Source organism: Antechinus flavipes, chromosome 3, assembly GCF_016432865.1.
Source record: "Antechinus flavipes isolate AdamAnt ecotype Samford, QLD, Australia chromosome 3, AdamAnt_v2, whole genome shotgun sequence".
Lineage (NCBI taxonomy): Eukaryota > Metazoa > Chordata > Mammalia > Dasyuromorphia > Dasyuridae > Antechinus > Antechinus flavipes.
In genome coordinates, this window is record NC_067400.1 from 85,419,911 (window position 1) to 85,436,274 (window position 16,364).

Below are 16,364 nucleotides of genomic sequence, written 5' to 3' on the forward strand. Positions count from 1 at the left end.
ATTGAAAAAAAGAACTTCTGATTTAGCCATTGTTCTCCATCAAGTGGGTCACTATATAATATGGCATAATAAGCATTAGTTTCTCCATTTGTGAAATGAAAAACATTACCTGCCAACTGATAGTAGAATGACAGGGCTAAAAATCACACCAAAGATTCTGAAATACACAATGTCTCTACTCTCCTAGAACCATACTCTGTGCATTAAACTATGCTGGTTCATACTAAGAAAGCTCCTACTTAAAGGGAACTCAATCTGAACTTAAGTTGAAAAGATGAGGATATATATTGAGATATTTATGTCCAGTATTACCTGACATTTTTTTAATGCACACTCAAATAAGTGATGAAATGTGCTTCTTTTACTTACCAAAACCTCACTCAGAACTCTATTTCTCTTGCAGTCATTCATAACAAAAGTAAAAAGTTTTTATAAAATGTCAGTTGTGTCAGAAGAGACACAAGACTTTAATTTTTGCAAATAAAAAAAAAAAGCTTTTCAGTTCACATTTATGGAAAGTTCTTTGAAAGATGGATAGCTTTGTTGACTTTTGAAAACAAAAGCTCTAGCTGTCAGGAAAATGTGAAAGTTGATTTTAGAGCTTTCATTATTTTCCTCTGCAGTATATTATTTTAACATTTGTCATGTAGAAATAAAATTTGCAGGAAAAAAATACAAAGACACATCACCTTAAGGTATCAGAAATGTCACAAACCCTAGTGGTGAGTTATATAACTATTCTTCATTAAACAAATTTGTTTCTTTTTTGACCAAAGGCATTTTTTTTAACGCACACATCCAAATTCAACATATAGCAGCAACACATTGTAAAAACAAACAACAACAAAAAAAAAAAAAAAAAAAAAAAAAAACAGTACTGACTAAATATTCTTAGTAGGAATACAAAGAATCACAATGAATAAATTATAAGAGTGGTGAGGATTCAGGATTAGGGGAAAACTGTGTGAGGCAAAAACAGAAGAGACAAAGTCAAATGAAAAACAATTCAAAACAATTCAAAAACAATTCAAATGCTGAGAATAGCCATTACTCCATGTTTTCACAATCCCAAAACATAGTGGATGAGACAGGATTGTAACAGCACTCAGAGAAATAAACCCTGCTGAAGTTCAACTGGGGTGCAACAAAGTCTAGGGAGAAGCATTTTGTTATACCACAGGTTAAAAATTCCCTATACAATGCTCTATTTTACTCCAAAATTTTCAGTTATCTGGGACCTTTCCAAATATTTATAATGGTTGAAATTTCATTCAATTTATGCTAAGGCCTCTTTCTCAACTAAATGAATCAATGAATTCACATTTTTAAAATCTGCTTGTTTCTAAAATGCTATAGTATATCATCTTTGAGTCTTGGATTTCAATAACATCCACAAATACTTGTTTCAGAAGCTTTATCTTATTCCATAAGATAGCTAAAAGTTTTGGTTTTTTACTTTTTTTTCCTCTATGAGGCCAAAAATTAAACCTAAAACTAAAACTATGGAATGTTAATCAAAATTGTATTTCACTCATATCTGAAATTTAAATGCTTCTGATACCACTTTATCATCAAAAGTGACACAAAATAATAACTGGAAACTTTTCATTTGACATGAATGTTATCTAATTTGATAATCCAAAATCTAAGATTGTGTTGAAATCAACTAACGGGATAAAGCACCATCAGAGATCAGAAAATTATTTGACTGTGATTCCTCTGACGTTTCTGTTATCAATCTAATGGTTTGATTTTTAAAACTGATGGCTTCCTAGACATTGGATGAATATGGCAAGAGTCACACGCAATCATCTACAGATGCATCTGATTTTTAGTTGTTTCACGTGTTAAATGTTTTGCCTTTCCAATTAGACTGAAAATTCGTTGGCAGCTGGACCACATCTGCCTTCTTCCATTAAGCCCAAATTAACTAGAACAGTTCTCTATATAATACACTGTACTTACATAACACAGGAGGGTTTATAAAGTACTGCTCAAATATTCTTTCATTTGATCCTCCTATGCATGTAATAATTCTTTAGTAAATGTTTATTAAGTAGAAGTTAATAGCTAGATTTTTTAAGAATAAATTTTTGATATGATCAAAAAAGACAAACCAATTAGTTGAATATAGAAGTATCAAAAACTGCTATGATCTAACAGCATATGACAGCAGCTCATTTGTGAATTTTAAATACAAAATATATTTTAAATAGATATACTTAATGTATAGTTATTAGTATGCAGAATATATGTATCTTGGTATAAAATCTTCAACTCTCAATAATCCAAGCCAAATGGAAAGGAAGAATGACATCAGTGTTTAACAAGTCCCAAAGCAGGATGAGATGGGCTGGCTTAGGCAAAAGGCTTTAACAGAAACTGGATCATTTGCTTTGTCAAGGATGTACCACAGAGAATTCCTAGTCAGATATGGATTAACTTAGATGACTTTCAAAGACCCTTCCAATCTAATTTTGAGAGTCTTCAATGAAAAAGAGAACTTGCAAAAAAAATTCCATTAAAGATTATAAGAACTTTATCTTTAAGGGAAAAGCTGAAGTCCTGCTACAAATCACTCGATCAGGGAATTAGTTAGAAGGGAGTTCAAAAGTCAAAATACAGAAGAATTCGCTCTACAACATCCCTGATGATCATCCAGCCTCTATATGAAGATCTCTCTCCAGTGAGAGGAAATGTACCACCCCTATTCCCCTTTAAGGCAGCTTTAAGAATTTAGAAATTTTTCTTTACATGGACCTTAAATGTGACTCACCTAAGGTTCTTATTTTGGTTCTCTGAAGCTGAGAACAAATCTAATCTCTTCTTCCCATAATAGCCCTTCAAATATTTGAGGACAGCTATCCTGCCTCTCATAAATTTTCTCTTCTCCAGCTTAAATATTCCCAGTTCCGTCAATTGATCCCATGAAAAATTATTTAACACTAATAGATAATGACTCCAATAATAGATCAAAAACCATATGAATAATCATTATATACGTAACAATGAAACTGACTATAATTAGCTTTGCTAATTGATATTTGTAAACTTTCCTTTAAAATTTTGAAAGATACCAAACTCTTCAAGGCAAGTGCTTCAGTAATAATATGCTGAAAGATCTATAAGCTGAAGACATTAAAAGCTTAAAGTTCATGATCTTTGGTAAAAGTGCCACAAAAGGATGATCAAATACAAGGAAATATGAGGGAGATTAAGGATTATTTTCCAATGACAAAAATGCAGCAACATTTATACCTTTGACATGAATTCCTCCAGCTGCTCTATAAACAGCTTGGTCTGCTGCTGAATAAACTGCTCACATGCTGACTTCAGATGTCGGTCTACATCTTTTTTAGAGTCAAGATAGTGTTCTCTTATCTCAGGAGTACCCTTAAAAAGAAGATAACAATTTTCTTCTATTTTTATGTTACTAGAAATCACACACATTAAAATAAATGTTGTCTCCCCCCTCAAAATAAATAGATTCCTCACCTCCAACAAGAACTCTATTAAAGCATTGTTGCTATTCAGCCTAAAAAATCTTGGAACAGTCATAGGGTTCAGGATTTTAAATGCTGCATCTGTGAAACAAAATCACCCATGCTATGAACACGTAACTTTTAGCTAGCACAATTTCTAAAGAAAAACATGTTTATTTAGCCATTTCAATGGACAACAAATGCTACTTCTTAACATCAACCACAAAGGGAAAAAAAAAAACAACAAAAACAAGTTCAATTTAACCAACTCTACTCAAAGAATAAGGGTGATATGGACATGAATAATGATTATCTTTGTGTATTTTTTAAGTCAGAATTTTAAAATAACTACCAATTGCAATTTGATAATTCCAAGAAAATGGGATAAATGCTGAGTTCTGATTAAAAACTTCATTAATGACATCTAAATTATATAGTTGCCAAATTATGACCTTTAGAGGAATTAATCTGTAGAGTAAGAATTGGTTTTTGAATACTAAAAGAAAAAACTAATACTTACCCAGCTTCACAGCTACAGACTCTGACTGGCACAAAAATTTACTCATTTGAAATTGAAGAGAATAAAATTATGTGTCAGCCAGGGAAAAAACACCATAAGGACATATTTAACCCTTAACCTCCAGTCTAACTAGAATCTACTCAAAGTACTAAAGGTCTCATTGATGTTCAAATGCAATAAGCTGTAAGAGTTAGTTATGAGAAGTCAGAGGCTTAAAAGATAAGACAGCAGCATAGAAAGTGACAGAAAGAAAAGACTATTTTTTAGTTTAGCTTTGCCCAAGAGAAAAAAAGCAAAGTTTCAAACATTTCTAACTGATTCTCTCAGGCACAGAACAGCAGTGTCTTTGACCCATCTCTTAATGAAAGAGAATCTCTAGTGAAGAAAACTCTCAGAACAAAACTTTTTATAGTTACCTAAAAGAATTCTTTCTACAGTAAATGAAGTCATATCAACTTGTGTTTTGAATGTATAAGTTTTGTGAAAAATAGGCTCCAAGCCAAATTCTGTCAAAATTTAGGGATGTTAATGTTTATTATACCCTTGTTAATTATAGTTAATAATTCATCATGCAAAGAATCAGAAACAAATAGCAACAATTTACAGACCAGAAAGAATGGAAGAGTAATTGGATAGTACAAATGTAATCCTATACTTCCCGATTCCATCAATTCAAATCCCTCACAGTAACAGTACTGTTAAAATACCTAATAACAAAAAGAAATAATTTAATTATCTAAGAGAATCAATAGTTAGGCATCAGTATGTAATCTGAATATTGATAGAAATTTGTATAATCATAATAGTAATAAAGATAATCCAATTCAACAAATTATTAAGTACCTATTATTTTTAAGACATCATTCTAGAAGCTGGGGTTTCAGAGACAAAAAATTTTAAAACCTGCTCTAAGGTAGTTTATATTATACTGACATGATGATGTGATACAATATCAAGAAATACTTGAAGAAGTTGGAGAAAGCACCAAAAACCTAAGTCTAAGGGAAGATTTCAAATGGCAGAGGTGAGGAGAGAGTATGTTCAAAGAACAGGAGATAAGCTGTGCAAAGCCAAGGAAAGTAACTTTAAAGAATATCAAGCGCATGAAGAGATGTAATGTACAATAAACAGGCTGACTAAAATCAGACTAAGAAGGACTTTAAATGATGAGCAAATGAGCTTGTGTTATTTCCCCTAGGCAATAAGAGCCATTGAAGTTTCTTTTGGAATCAACAAAGTTGTGCTTTAAGACAGTCAGAGCTGTACTTTAAGACAGTCAGAGCTGTACTTTAGGAAGATTATTTTGGCAGCTGCGTGGAAGAAGGCCTGGAAATGAGAAAGACTAGAAACCATGAGTGAATAAGAGACTGTGGCAATGGTCTAGACAAGGGTATTGAAAGCTTGAATTACAGTAGTGGGTGACCATGTGAAAAGAGAAAATGAAAAACAGAAGGAGAAAGAAACAGAGGAAAAAGAGAGAAAGATAGAGAGATTTTACAGGGGAGAATCAATAAAACTTAGAAGTGATTGGATACTGAAGGTAAGATAAAGGGCAAAAATCAAGGATGTCTCCAAAACTATAAACTTAAGTGACTACTTAAGAGAAGTGGGAATGTATTTAGAGGGGAGTGCCATTCTGGAGATGCTGCATACAAAGATGAACATCAGCTTGTTTCCCCAACCTACAATACCTGAAACAAAGGGCACCCATTGTATCAGAAAGTTAATCTTTTAGGGACAAAAGAAATTATAATAGAATCTTTAATAATAGCACTTTTTAATAACAAAGATTTGGCTACACAACAAATTAAATCATAAGCCAAAAAAATAAGCAAATCCCCATATCAGGGTTTAACTCCTTAACTTCAACCACCCTCCTTTTCACGTCAAATGATCCTACCTCCCATTTGCTAAGATGGAAGCCAGTCAATGTTAGCTTCTTCAATGTTTATTTAAATTTCTACTCTGTGTAAGGATGCTATGAATTATAAATAAAAAAGGAACAACCAGTCCCTGTTCTCAAGGAGTTTGTGTTCCAATGGATAGAAGACATATAACTTTCAGACTATTGTCTACTCCATCAGAGCTATCAAATTTAGGAAGGCTTAAACCAGATTAAAATGTTACTGGAAAATGTCTAACAACAACAACAAAAACACAATGAAACAATGTTAATTTGCAGTTTTCAAAGTCAATGTGAAATCTGCAAGGATCCATTTCTGCTTAATTTGACACTCTACACGTTTTATAATCTAACCTATTTTTCATAAATCTTCACTTGCAAGCCTTCACTTATAACCAATTCCTCACAGCTGGAAAGGGTTCTTCTCACATTTTCAATTTTTGCCTTTTGACATCTTATCCTATCCTTCATCATTTACCTCTCTTGCTATTTCATTCTGAATTGCCTTCTCAAATCTTCCCAGTTACAAGTAATCTCTCTTCTGACCTCTTATAACACTCTGCATCTATTTCATGACCCTATCATATTCTAGGTAATTACTGTTTATCAGTCAAACAGTATTGCATACTTATGTATGTTATATCTCTTTGCTATATTTTGGCTAAAGTTAGGGATCTTATCAAAATTAGCTTTATGTATCTGCCTTATAGCCTAGAAAATGTATTGGAGTTGAATGAATGAATTATTGACTAACCAATTCTTTGATAAGAGAATTAGAACTATCCACAAATGCTATGTGCTGTCTCTTAAGATTTCAATTTCCCATATACTACCTATCTTTAAGCAGAACCTGGATGACCCTTTATCAGGAGTGTCGTAGAAGGCATTTTCAGTCACACAAAAATTGAATTATGAGCTCTCAGGTTTTTCCCAACTAAGCTTCTTTCACTTTCTTTACTTCATACCTCAAAACTCTATTTTTTCATATTGTTCCTTTCTTCTCATCTCATTGGAAGGACTGGTCTTCTTCCTTCCTGAGGCTAACTGTGCTAGTATGCCCTAGGGCAGCTAGGTAGAATAAAGTGCTAGGCCTAGACTAAGGGAGAATTAAGTTCAAATCAAGCCTCAAACATTCACTGTGTCACTTCATCTCTGTCTCAGTTTCCTCAGTTGTAAAAGGGAGACAATGATAGCATCTATCTCACAGGGTTTTGGAAACAACAAAGAAGATAGTAGGCACTTTATAAATGTTTATTCCCATCCCTTCTCTTCTTTTCTCTTGATCTCAATTCTATCCTGAGCCTTGTATCTGGCACGATATCTTGCATTTAGCAAGGGCTCAAAAATGTTTGTTTTTTAAAGAATATGAATAAGCTTATTTTAAAAAAAAAAAAAAAAGGCTTCATGCCTTGACTGCACAACATAAGAATGAACTTAAATAAGTTTCTACCCCTTTAGAGGAAGCTTAAAGAAGCTGAAACTTTATCATAGTGTCAAGAAAAGTTTAAACTGTTAGGTGATTAGAGAAATCTGTGGTATACCCTTAGCCTATGTCCACATTTGATTGTACTATTCAACAAAAATTACAGGAGTAATAAATTCCAACCCAGTAGCAGATTGGAATCAGAGAACTTTCAGATCCAATATCTCATTAGGTCTTTACAACAACATTATGAAGTAGGTGGCACTATTATTATCATATTTATTTTGCAAAAAAAAAGGCAAACACAGAGGGGCATGCTCAAGGTGGCAGAGGCAGAACGAGGACTTAGCTGCTCAAGCTCCTCCACCAGGGCTCCCTCCACTGCCCCACATTGCCTCCTGAGATTTCCACTGAAGTAATCAGCTGATCATTTCTGGCAAATTAGTCAAATCATCTCTTTGATACTGTATAGAAAAACAAAATTAAAGTTCCCCTCCCCATTTTTCAACAGGTTAACTTGGTTTCAAGCATACAGAAATTCTCTGACATTCCTTTTTTAAGAAGATGTTTCAGCATATAAGAAGCAATTAGAATATCTGCAGCCCAGATGGGAACAAGCAAGTAATATATTCAGCAAGCATGCGAAAACATTGCAGATGAACATAAAATAAACCTACAACCTATGCTGACATATCTGGACAAGTAAAATCTGTCCAGTTATGTCAACCAGGACAATGAAGTACCTCTAGTTTTCTTAAGGTCCAGGGAAATTTCCTTAATGGTGAATTCAGTGTGGAATGGAGCAATTTGTTCACGAAGAATCAAAAGATGCTTAATTAAGAAAAGCTGTCCATCAACCTGGGTCTAGATCGAAAGGGGGAAAATGCAGAGTATCATAGGTTAAGCAGTAATACAAAAGCAGAAATCACATATAGATGACTACAATGAAGCTAATTTTAAGGGATATTATTCCTACCTAGATTAGGAGCCCTTAGCCTAAATCTTATAGTTTTGTAATATCTCTGTGGATCCCTAAACTTTCTATTAAAAATTACATGGCAAAATCTTGCCCTCAAAGTCTTGAAACATATACTGCTTAAGTATACTAATAGAGCAGGAAAAGAATTTTGTAAAAACAAGACAATTACTCTCTTGTTTAGAAAAAGTATGAAACAACAAATTTAAAGAGAACCATCAGCTTTATTTGTAAATGTGTGCTTGCATGTACATAGACACACATACATGTATATACACGTTATATCATATATCATATTATGTTATTTTCTATTATATCAATCATATCACATTATATTGTATTATATTATATTGCCCCACTCCCAATCCCCTGCATGAATCTGGAAAGAGGAGGTGATTAGGAGGCAGGATATCTTTCTAGTCAGAATTCCATAATATATTTTTCTTTATTTTGTTTGAAATGTTGTCTACTCCCACAGAGAGACAGTTCCATAAATATGAAAAGTAAAACTCTAACCCTAAAGATTTTATGTGTGTTACCACATTGGATTACCCATCCCCAACACAGGGCTTTTCAACATAACTAAAAGCTGCCTTGAAGTTCCTTGCATCCCTTCCTCCACCTCTTCATAGAGTTTTATAATTCAATTGCACTTTCAAAGCACAGACAAGATTCTTTAGTGATATATACTTGTAGTCTGCTTTTTATGTAAAAAAACTGGTGTTAATCACACTAGAGATGTGTGAAATTTGCAAAGTAATCTCTACTGAAACTATGCATAACAGAAAAAGTTTATTCTCTTTCCTTTATAAACAATTAATTTTACTATTCAGGACTTAAAATTTAAAAAAAAAACCTACTTCTCTTCTACCAATCCATGCATATTTTCAGCACAAAACAAGCTAAGATATTGTTTGTTTTCTTTAACATAAAGTCAGGTAAGCAGGAAATCAATCAACAAGTACTTGTTCATTAAGTTGGGTACATGCAGATATTGTTCTAAGCACTGAAAATCTGTTTATAATCTGTTCCCTTTTAAAAATAATTCTTGTTAAGGTCAAACTTAAGGAATTTAAAAGCATATTTTACAAAGCCAATGTGGTACAATGTATAAAAAATGATGGCCGTATTTGCTTTCCTAAAGAGATTTTGTATTACTTCACAAGCAAAAAATAATATACAAGAACTTAAAAAAAAGAAAGAAAGAAAAAAGTTTAAGACTGTTAAAAACTGTTTTTACAAATCATCTCTTTAAAGGCTAAGATACCAAAAAGTATATGACATTTCAGCCATGAAAATAAAAAAGTTAATGCTCATCAGATTGGTTATCTGCTCATCCACTTAAGCTCCTTACATTAGAAACATGGAAAGAACTACGTGGCAATAACTGACCCAAAAATAAACATAAAAAACAAAGTTAAGGGTCATTCTTCTATCTCTAGCAAAAGGCTTGTGGAAAAGACAAATGGGAGGCCAGTGCCACTTAAATCCTACTAAAAAGGGTAGAAAAATATGAATGATTCTAACTTAGATATAAATTGTTTAAATCTAATATCTGTCTAAAAATCTATCCTCTCCCTGGTACACTTGTTAAAATCTTAACCCCAAGTTCCCTAACTCATGAAGACGAGAAAGAACACACATGGAAGAAATTAGGGCTGGTCTAACATGTCTGATATTTTAAGGGAGGAGCAATGTTACATTTTGTTGAAATGAAATCTTGAAAACATCGAGTCTGGATTTAAAGTAGAATAAACTTATGAGGCATGGGAAGGATTTATGAAAGGAAGCCACAGCTATAAAGAAGGAACAAAATCACCATAATTCCCTATACACTTGAATTAACATCATCTAGAGAAATGAACCATGGTGGCAATGGCAGCCACACATCCTTTTCTTGTTGGAAATGTCCAAGAAAGAAAGGAGAAGCAGGGAAGAGCATTGGTGACAGAAATTGTCTGGGTAGAATCTTGGGTTTAGGATAGACTATTTTAATATTATAGAGAACAATCTTTAACTAACCCCTTGAGAAAACCCAGAGTAAACATCTTTAAATGCTCCATTTGGCTTTCTAAAGTAGCTGGTGTTCCATGAAAGCTATTGTCATGGACTACAGTTATGCAGAACTTTTCCAATCCCATTGCCCCAATGACTGGAGATGTAAACAGAAGCTTCAATACTATGAGATTTATAGCATTTAAAGAAAGTGGGCAAATAATTCATATTCAAGTTAATTACATTTTGAAAAAGAAAAAAAAACCTTTGCAAAAATAAAAAGGCAGTTATTTTTAATGTACATTTTCATTATCAATACCCAATTAGCCTTGAATTTTTAAAAATCATTCCCACTGTTTTAGCCAAGATAATTCCAACAATTTACCACCCTTGTTGAGCAGGTTATCTTGATCCTGCTCTTTGATAGCAAGGTTATATATGTATCATTGCAATGTTTTGTGGCAGCATTACAATGAAACGTTCATTCTCCTCACAGGGTACAGAGGCAGCAAAATCTGACAAGAGACTAAATTCTGCTGTCAGATGACTTGTAACTTCTATCTCTGCACATGAATGTGTAATGCTCCACAACATCATTAAGGACCACAAATTTTCATCTAACATTTTTTGTCAAACCTTATTTTTTGAGATTGAATCTGAAGCGCCCAGTAATGACTGAATGCAAGCCGACAATGCTTCCTGGGATAATCCTTGGAACACTGCCCTCTGGTGGAGTAAAAAAAAAGGGCTAAGTACTGATATAACGTTTTTTAAAAGTATAAGATGATGTTTAAAAACACATTTTCCTCCAGCACCCCATTATAAAAGTGAATAGCAAGAACCAGACATACAAGTATAATTAACTAAGAGATCGATCCCAAACTAAAGTTCCCCACTCTGCTACTTCCTAGCTATGAGATCTTCCCATTTTCCATTTCTGGGTTTCCATTTCCTTTTCTATTAAATAAAGGAATTTCATTAGCTAATTAAGTCCCTTCAACTCTTAACAGTCTGATTCTGTAGTATGTAACATTTAGCAAATGGTATATTCTATGGTATGGTACAATTTCTTCCAATTAAAAAGGGCATACACACATATCCTTGATAATCCCTGAAACTGATTCAATACTCAAATCAAAATTGACTTAAAGCAATGACTTAAGTAATTATTCAATTATTAAGCAGTTTCTGAGTTCAAAAGAAAGCACTTTTCCTTGCTGTGCCTCTTGTAAGTGCTCAGTAAAAAGAGTGAGAAGGAAGGAAAGAAATCAGAGCTCCCTGCAGCTAACAGCTACAGAGCCACAAGCTCTACTCTATTCCTACAGACAAAATTTTCTACCCAATCCTCAAAGATTTCTTCCACTTGGTTGTCCTGCGACCTCCAAACTCCCAGTGCGCAGACATCTTTTATTTCCACAAATGAATATGCATATATAGCTGAATGACTGCATTGCAAACTGATAGTCAATTCTGTCATTAACCATACTTACAATCTTTTTTTTTTGTTGACTCTTTCCAACATCTACCTAAGACAAAAGCTGGATGAGGATGGAAAGAGCTGAGCCTCTCACTGGAAAAGATTTTCAATAAGAAACTTGGGAATCTCTTTTAACTTTTTAAAAATGATGTGATTCCAGTTCAAGGAAATCCCAGACTACCAATCATAGGTAACAATAATCATGTAGATAAAAAGATATATAAAGAGTATTCTCCCATCCTACTCCCATGGAACAATTCTGTACTTGCCCCAGTTTCTAGGATTCTATACCCTCAAATAGTTTCAAGGAATAAAGAAGATCACAGAAAGCCTCTAAAAGTCAGAAAATTATTCACTATTCATAACACGTTATTCTTGGCTACCAATGGAACTTGCACAACTACTTTTTTCTATGACTATTTTTTTATCTAAGTCTTTTTATCTTAAATGTGACTGACACTAATGTCAACACATATGACTATAGATTTAAATATGTAAAAATGTTATTAAAATGTTTCATTTTTAAAAATTATTGATGTTTTGTAGATTACAAAAATAAAATGGATCTTGAAGAAAACTACAATCATTTCATTAAAAAGAATGTTTTAAAATAATGAAGTTGACTATCTGCAAAAATATGTAATTAAATCTCCCACTCATTTCTGAATACTAAACAATGTAGGGTTTTAAGAACTACCTGTTGCAAATGCCAATTCAAAGTGACTAGCATTTGAGTCTAAATTAATCGCATTATTTCTAAAAATTTAAATCAGATACACAAATCTGAAAAAGAACTTCTCTTGTACATGAATTTCTGTTACCATAACTATATGGAGTTGAAAATAATGAAAGCTACACAAACATTCTAGCTCTGGTTCTGTTAACTAGTTATGTCACTTTGAGCAGGTCTCAACAGATGTTTTGGTTTCCTCATCTATAAATGAAGAAGTTGAGATGAAAACTAAATGACCCTCCTAATTCCAATATCCTGAGATGTTATGACATTGACAAAACATTACTCTAAAAACAAAGAATAAAGTTCAATTATTTCAAAAGGCAGAAAATATGAACTACAAAGAGATTAAATTTTCCATACGTACATCTATGCATCTGTATAATTTAGAGAGACATACAAGCGTCCTTCGGACAGTGGGATACCACATTCCATGAAGATCTGCTGGTGAAATTGTGGCCTGCGGTCTAGGATTAAGAGAGTCTCCTGTGCCTAAGGACCAAACATAAAATAGCCATTCAAATTTCTTAATTGTGAATATCTTAGAAAAATCACATAATAAGACACATAAGGGATCTTCATTTGCTCTCAGGTTAACATGGAAAGCAAATTATAACAAAGCTTCATTTTTTAATCAGCAATTATAACAAGGAATGGCAAATTATGTCAGCATTTATATATTCAAATAAAACATTTATGTAAACAAACAAGATTTATGATACACTGCCCACAAATTGTTCTTTATTCTGAACACCTTTCTTCCCAAAAGCACATTGATAATTAATGCGTTCAATAGTCTTACTGAGTCACACTTTATGAATTATCATTTGCCATAGGGGTAACTCTTTTCAAAGCTGAATAAGAGATAGGACCAGACATGGACAACATGAGTCCCCAATATGCAAAAGAGAGCACAGAGTGGTACAATAAGAGACACTTTTTAATGTCCCCAAATTCTGTTTCCCAAACTACTCTAGGACTGACTCTTATTTAAGTCACTAGTTACTTGCTGGTTACAATGAACCCACTAAGAAGTTGGCAGTTTGCAGTAACACAGGAAGAAATGCAATTTTAAGGGAAAGAGGAATAGGGGAGGCAGGAGGTAGGGTTTCAATTTTTAAGCCTTTTTTTTTGTTGTTGTTCCTAGGCTTTGTTGAAAAGGTCCATATACATATAAATAAATGGACAAATAATGTATACTTTTTTAGAAATTTTTTAAAAAAAGGAAAGTACTGAGACAATAGTATGGAAATAAGAGTATACTATTATGAGGATATATTTTTAAAGTGTTAATACATTTATTTGACAACATTTATTAAACACTTAGTTTAACATGACACTGTATTAGAAAATGAAGATAAAAAGAAAAAACAAAACCAGTCCCTACCTGACATTCTATAGAGGGAAAAAAAAATCTATGCACAGATAAGTAAATACAAAATATATACAAACTAGTATGACTTAAGGCAAAGACCCCAACAACTGAGCCTTGAAGGCAGTTAAGGATCCTGAAAGGGGACTGAGGAAGTTAGATGTCTTAAGCAATACTGATACTATTATTAATCTCGGATATTGAAATATCTGACAGTTTGGACAAACATTACATGTCACTAACTACAATAATTTCAAATTTTATAGCTCTTCTTACAGTCACTCTGATATCATCTTCCCAGTTCTCGGGCTGAATAATGCTACTGAAAAGCTAGAAAAGTTCTGGGAAAATTCTAGAGTAGTGAAGATGGCACATTATAAGCAATTTGTATGTGTAATTCTGATTCACGTAGAATCACCTCTCCAAAATGAAGCACACACCTTGAAACAAAGATTTGTTGAAATGACCATCTAAAAGCAAATATTTTCAGGTGGCTGTTGGGTTCATTCTACTGAAGTACCTCTCAGTTTAGTGTGTGGTTAATGGGAGTGGGCTTGTTGAGGAGAGTGCCCAACTGCCCCCTGTTGTCTCTCTGACACACCTGAGCAGTTACAGTAATAATAAGGATACTGAGGTGCAAAACTAGGACTCTTTCTAAGACATCATGCTGCTGCTGCTGCTCATTCACTGAGCTTCCTAACTCTACTGTTGACAGAGAAGCCACCAAATGTGTTTTCAGACATACCAGATTTATTCAGGCTGTTAGACTGTGTGTCTTCTAACCGAACATCGGAAAAGGAGGTTTCTGAGGGTACCTTCTTTTGTTCATCTTTTAAACTCTGTGCAATTTGCTGTAGAAAACACAAAGAAGCACACCACTAAAATGATGCTTTGGGCTAAGCTCAGCACATACGCTGATCTGTTTTATTACTAGATTAAAAAAAAAAGTATGTCAGTAAAATAAATTATACACATTAAAAGAACCTATTTTGCTCAACCTACCTGGCTTAGAACAGACAGGAAATAAAAGAAAAGTGATGCAGATGTCAATATTCTTTCAGATAAATATACAAGCGTTTTACTTAATTTCAAAATCTAAACACATTGACTCAATCTGTTGACATTTCATTGAATAAGCCTAATCAATCTAAATACAGTTTCCAACTTTAAATCTGTAAAATTAACATGTGCATTTGAAACATATACTCTGGTTAGCTTAAATTTAAACAACTAGTCTTCTTACCCACTATGAAGGTAATTTAAGTTTTAAAAGCTCTGATGCAAAGCAACTATTTTCTTTAAATTTAAACTGTTACAATCATATTTATGATTACAGTTTTTGACATACTATAAAGGGCAACACATGATTATTACATCTTTTCTCTAACATCTAAAAATAATAAATTGCAGATTTATTATTTGTTACAGATTTCTAACAACTGAGGTAATAATAATGATCCCAACAAATTACAATGAATGTGGTTTATGGAGGCTGAATGTTTGGCACATACTAAGTATTTAACATGATTTTTCATTCAATAATTGCATAGAGCAGTAAGTATTGATCTATTGCCAAGGAACATAGGAAAGCTATCTAACCCACAGATTTCACCTCTATTCTTCCGTCAACTATCTCAGAGATGGCCCACTTCTCACAGAGATTAAAAGAAAGGGAGAGTAAAACCTGATCTAAAGCCAAAAGCTAGTTACCTGCAATGGAGCAACACTAAAAACTTTTCCAGGACAGAGAACAGTAAAGCAAAGATGCCTATTCTTACCTTACATGTTCAGAGTCACCTAAAAACTATGTGGGTATTGGAGTTATACAGCTTTTAGAAAATCTTTATAAGCAAATTCCTCTCAGAATAAGGAGTTTCTCAAGTTCTGGCAATTTCTTTTCTCCCCTCAGTTCAAATTCCATGAAACCATATTCTTGTTATAATGTTAAATGTACAATGTCCACATCCAAATTTAGGTGATTTTTTTTTTCCCAACCTAACTATACTTAAGAAAACAATTCCTTCTATTATACTGTAACAAAACTTGAGAAATCCTATCTAATTTGATTAACCTCTGTATTCTATAGACTTCCCATCTGTCTTCCCTTGCAGTGAAGATCCTCAAAGCCAGAATACTTTCCTCTTTTCTCCTTCCTTCCAAACCATCCAAGTTGTACTTCCAGGTGCCTTTCAACCTAATACTAACAAAGGAATAAGTGAAGCTTCTGGATTTTCACAAAAGTTCTGGAGGCAACACTGAAATCACCGTTCCTTAGGATACTTTTCTCTCCAGTTCCAGCTCTGACTCTTATACTTATACCACCTTCTTTTTTCCTGACTCAGCTGCTGACTTCTTACTCTGGAAATTCCCTCTTCCACTCTAGCCTTCTCACCCAAAGACCTTCCTCCTCTCAGTCTCTCTCCTCTCAGTCTTCTCCCTCAGAGCCCAAGCCAGCTATCAATCATTCTTCTTCCAATTTTTAC

The 16,364-nt window shown here is 33.4% G+C and overlaps 1 protein-coding gene across 1 annotated transcript in view; it reads right to left on the bottom strand.

The window, feature by feature from the left end:
* COG3 (component of oligomeric golgi complex 3) overlaps positions 1 to 16,364 on the bottom strand; it is a 62,682-nt gene that overhangs the window by 14,964 nt on the left and 31,354 nt on the right. The window contains exons 14-19 of the mRNA XM_051983836.1: positions 14,627 to 14,732; positions 12,877 to 13,001; positions 10,936 to 11,025; positions 8,072 to 8,192; positions 3,496 to 3,584; positions 3,259 to 3,393 (exon numbers count right to left, since the gene is read on the bottom strand). Coding sequence (XP_051839796.1) covers positions 3,259 to 3,393; positions 3,496 to 3,584; positions 8,072 to 8,192; positions 10,936 to 11,025; positions 12,877 to 13,001; positions 14,627 to 14,732 — 666 coding nt within the window. The remainder of the gene's footprint in view (positions 1 to 3,258; positions 3,394 to 3,495; positions 3,585 to 8,071; positions 8,193 to 10,935; positions 11,026 to 12,876; positions 13,002 to 14,626; positions 14,733 to 16,364) is intronic.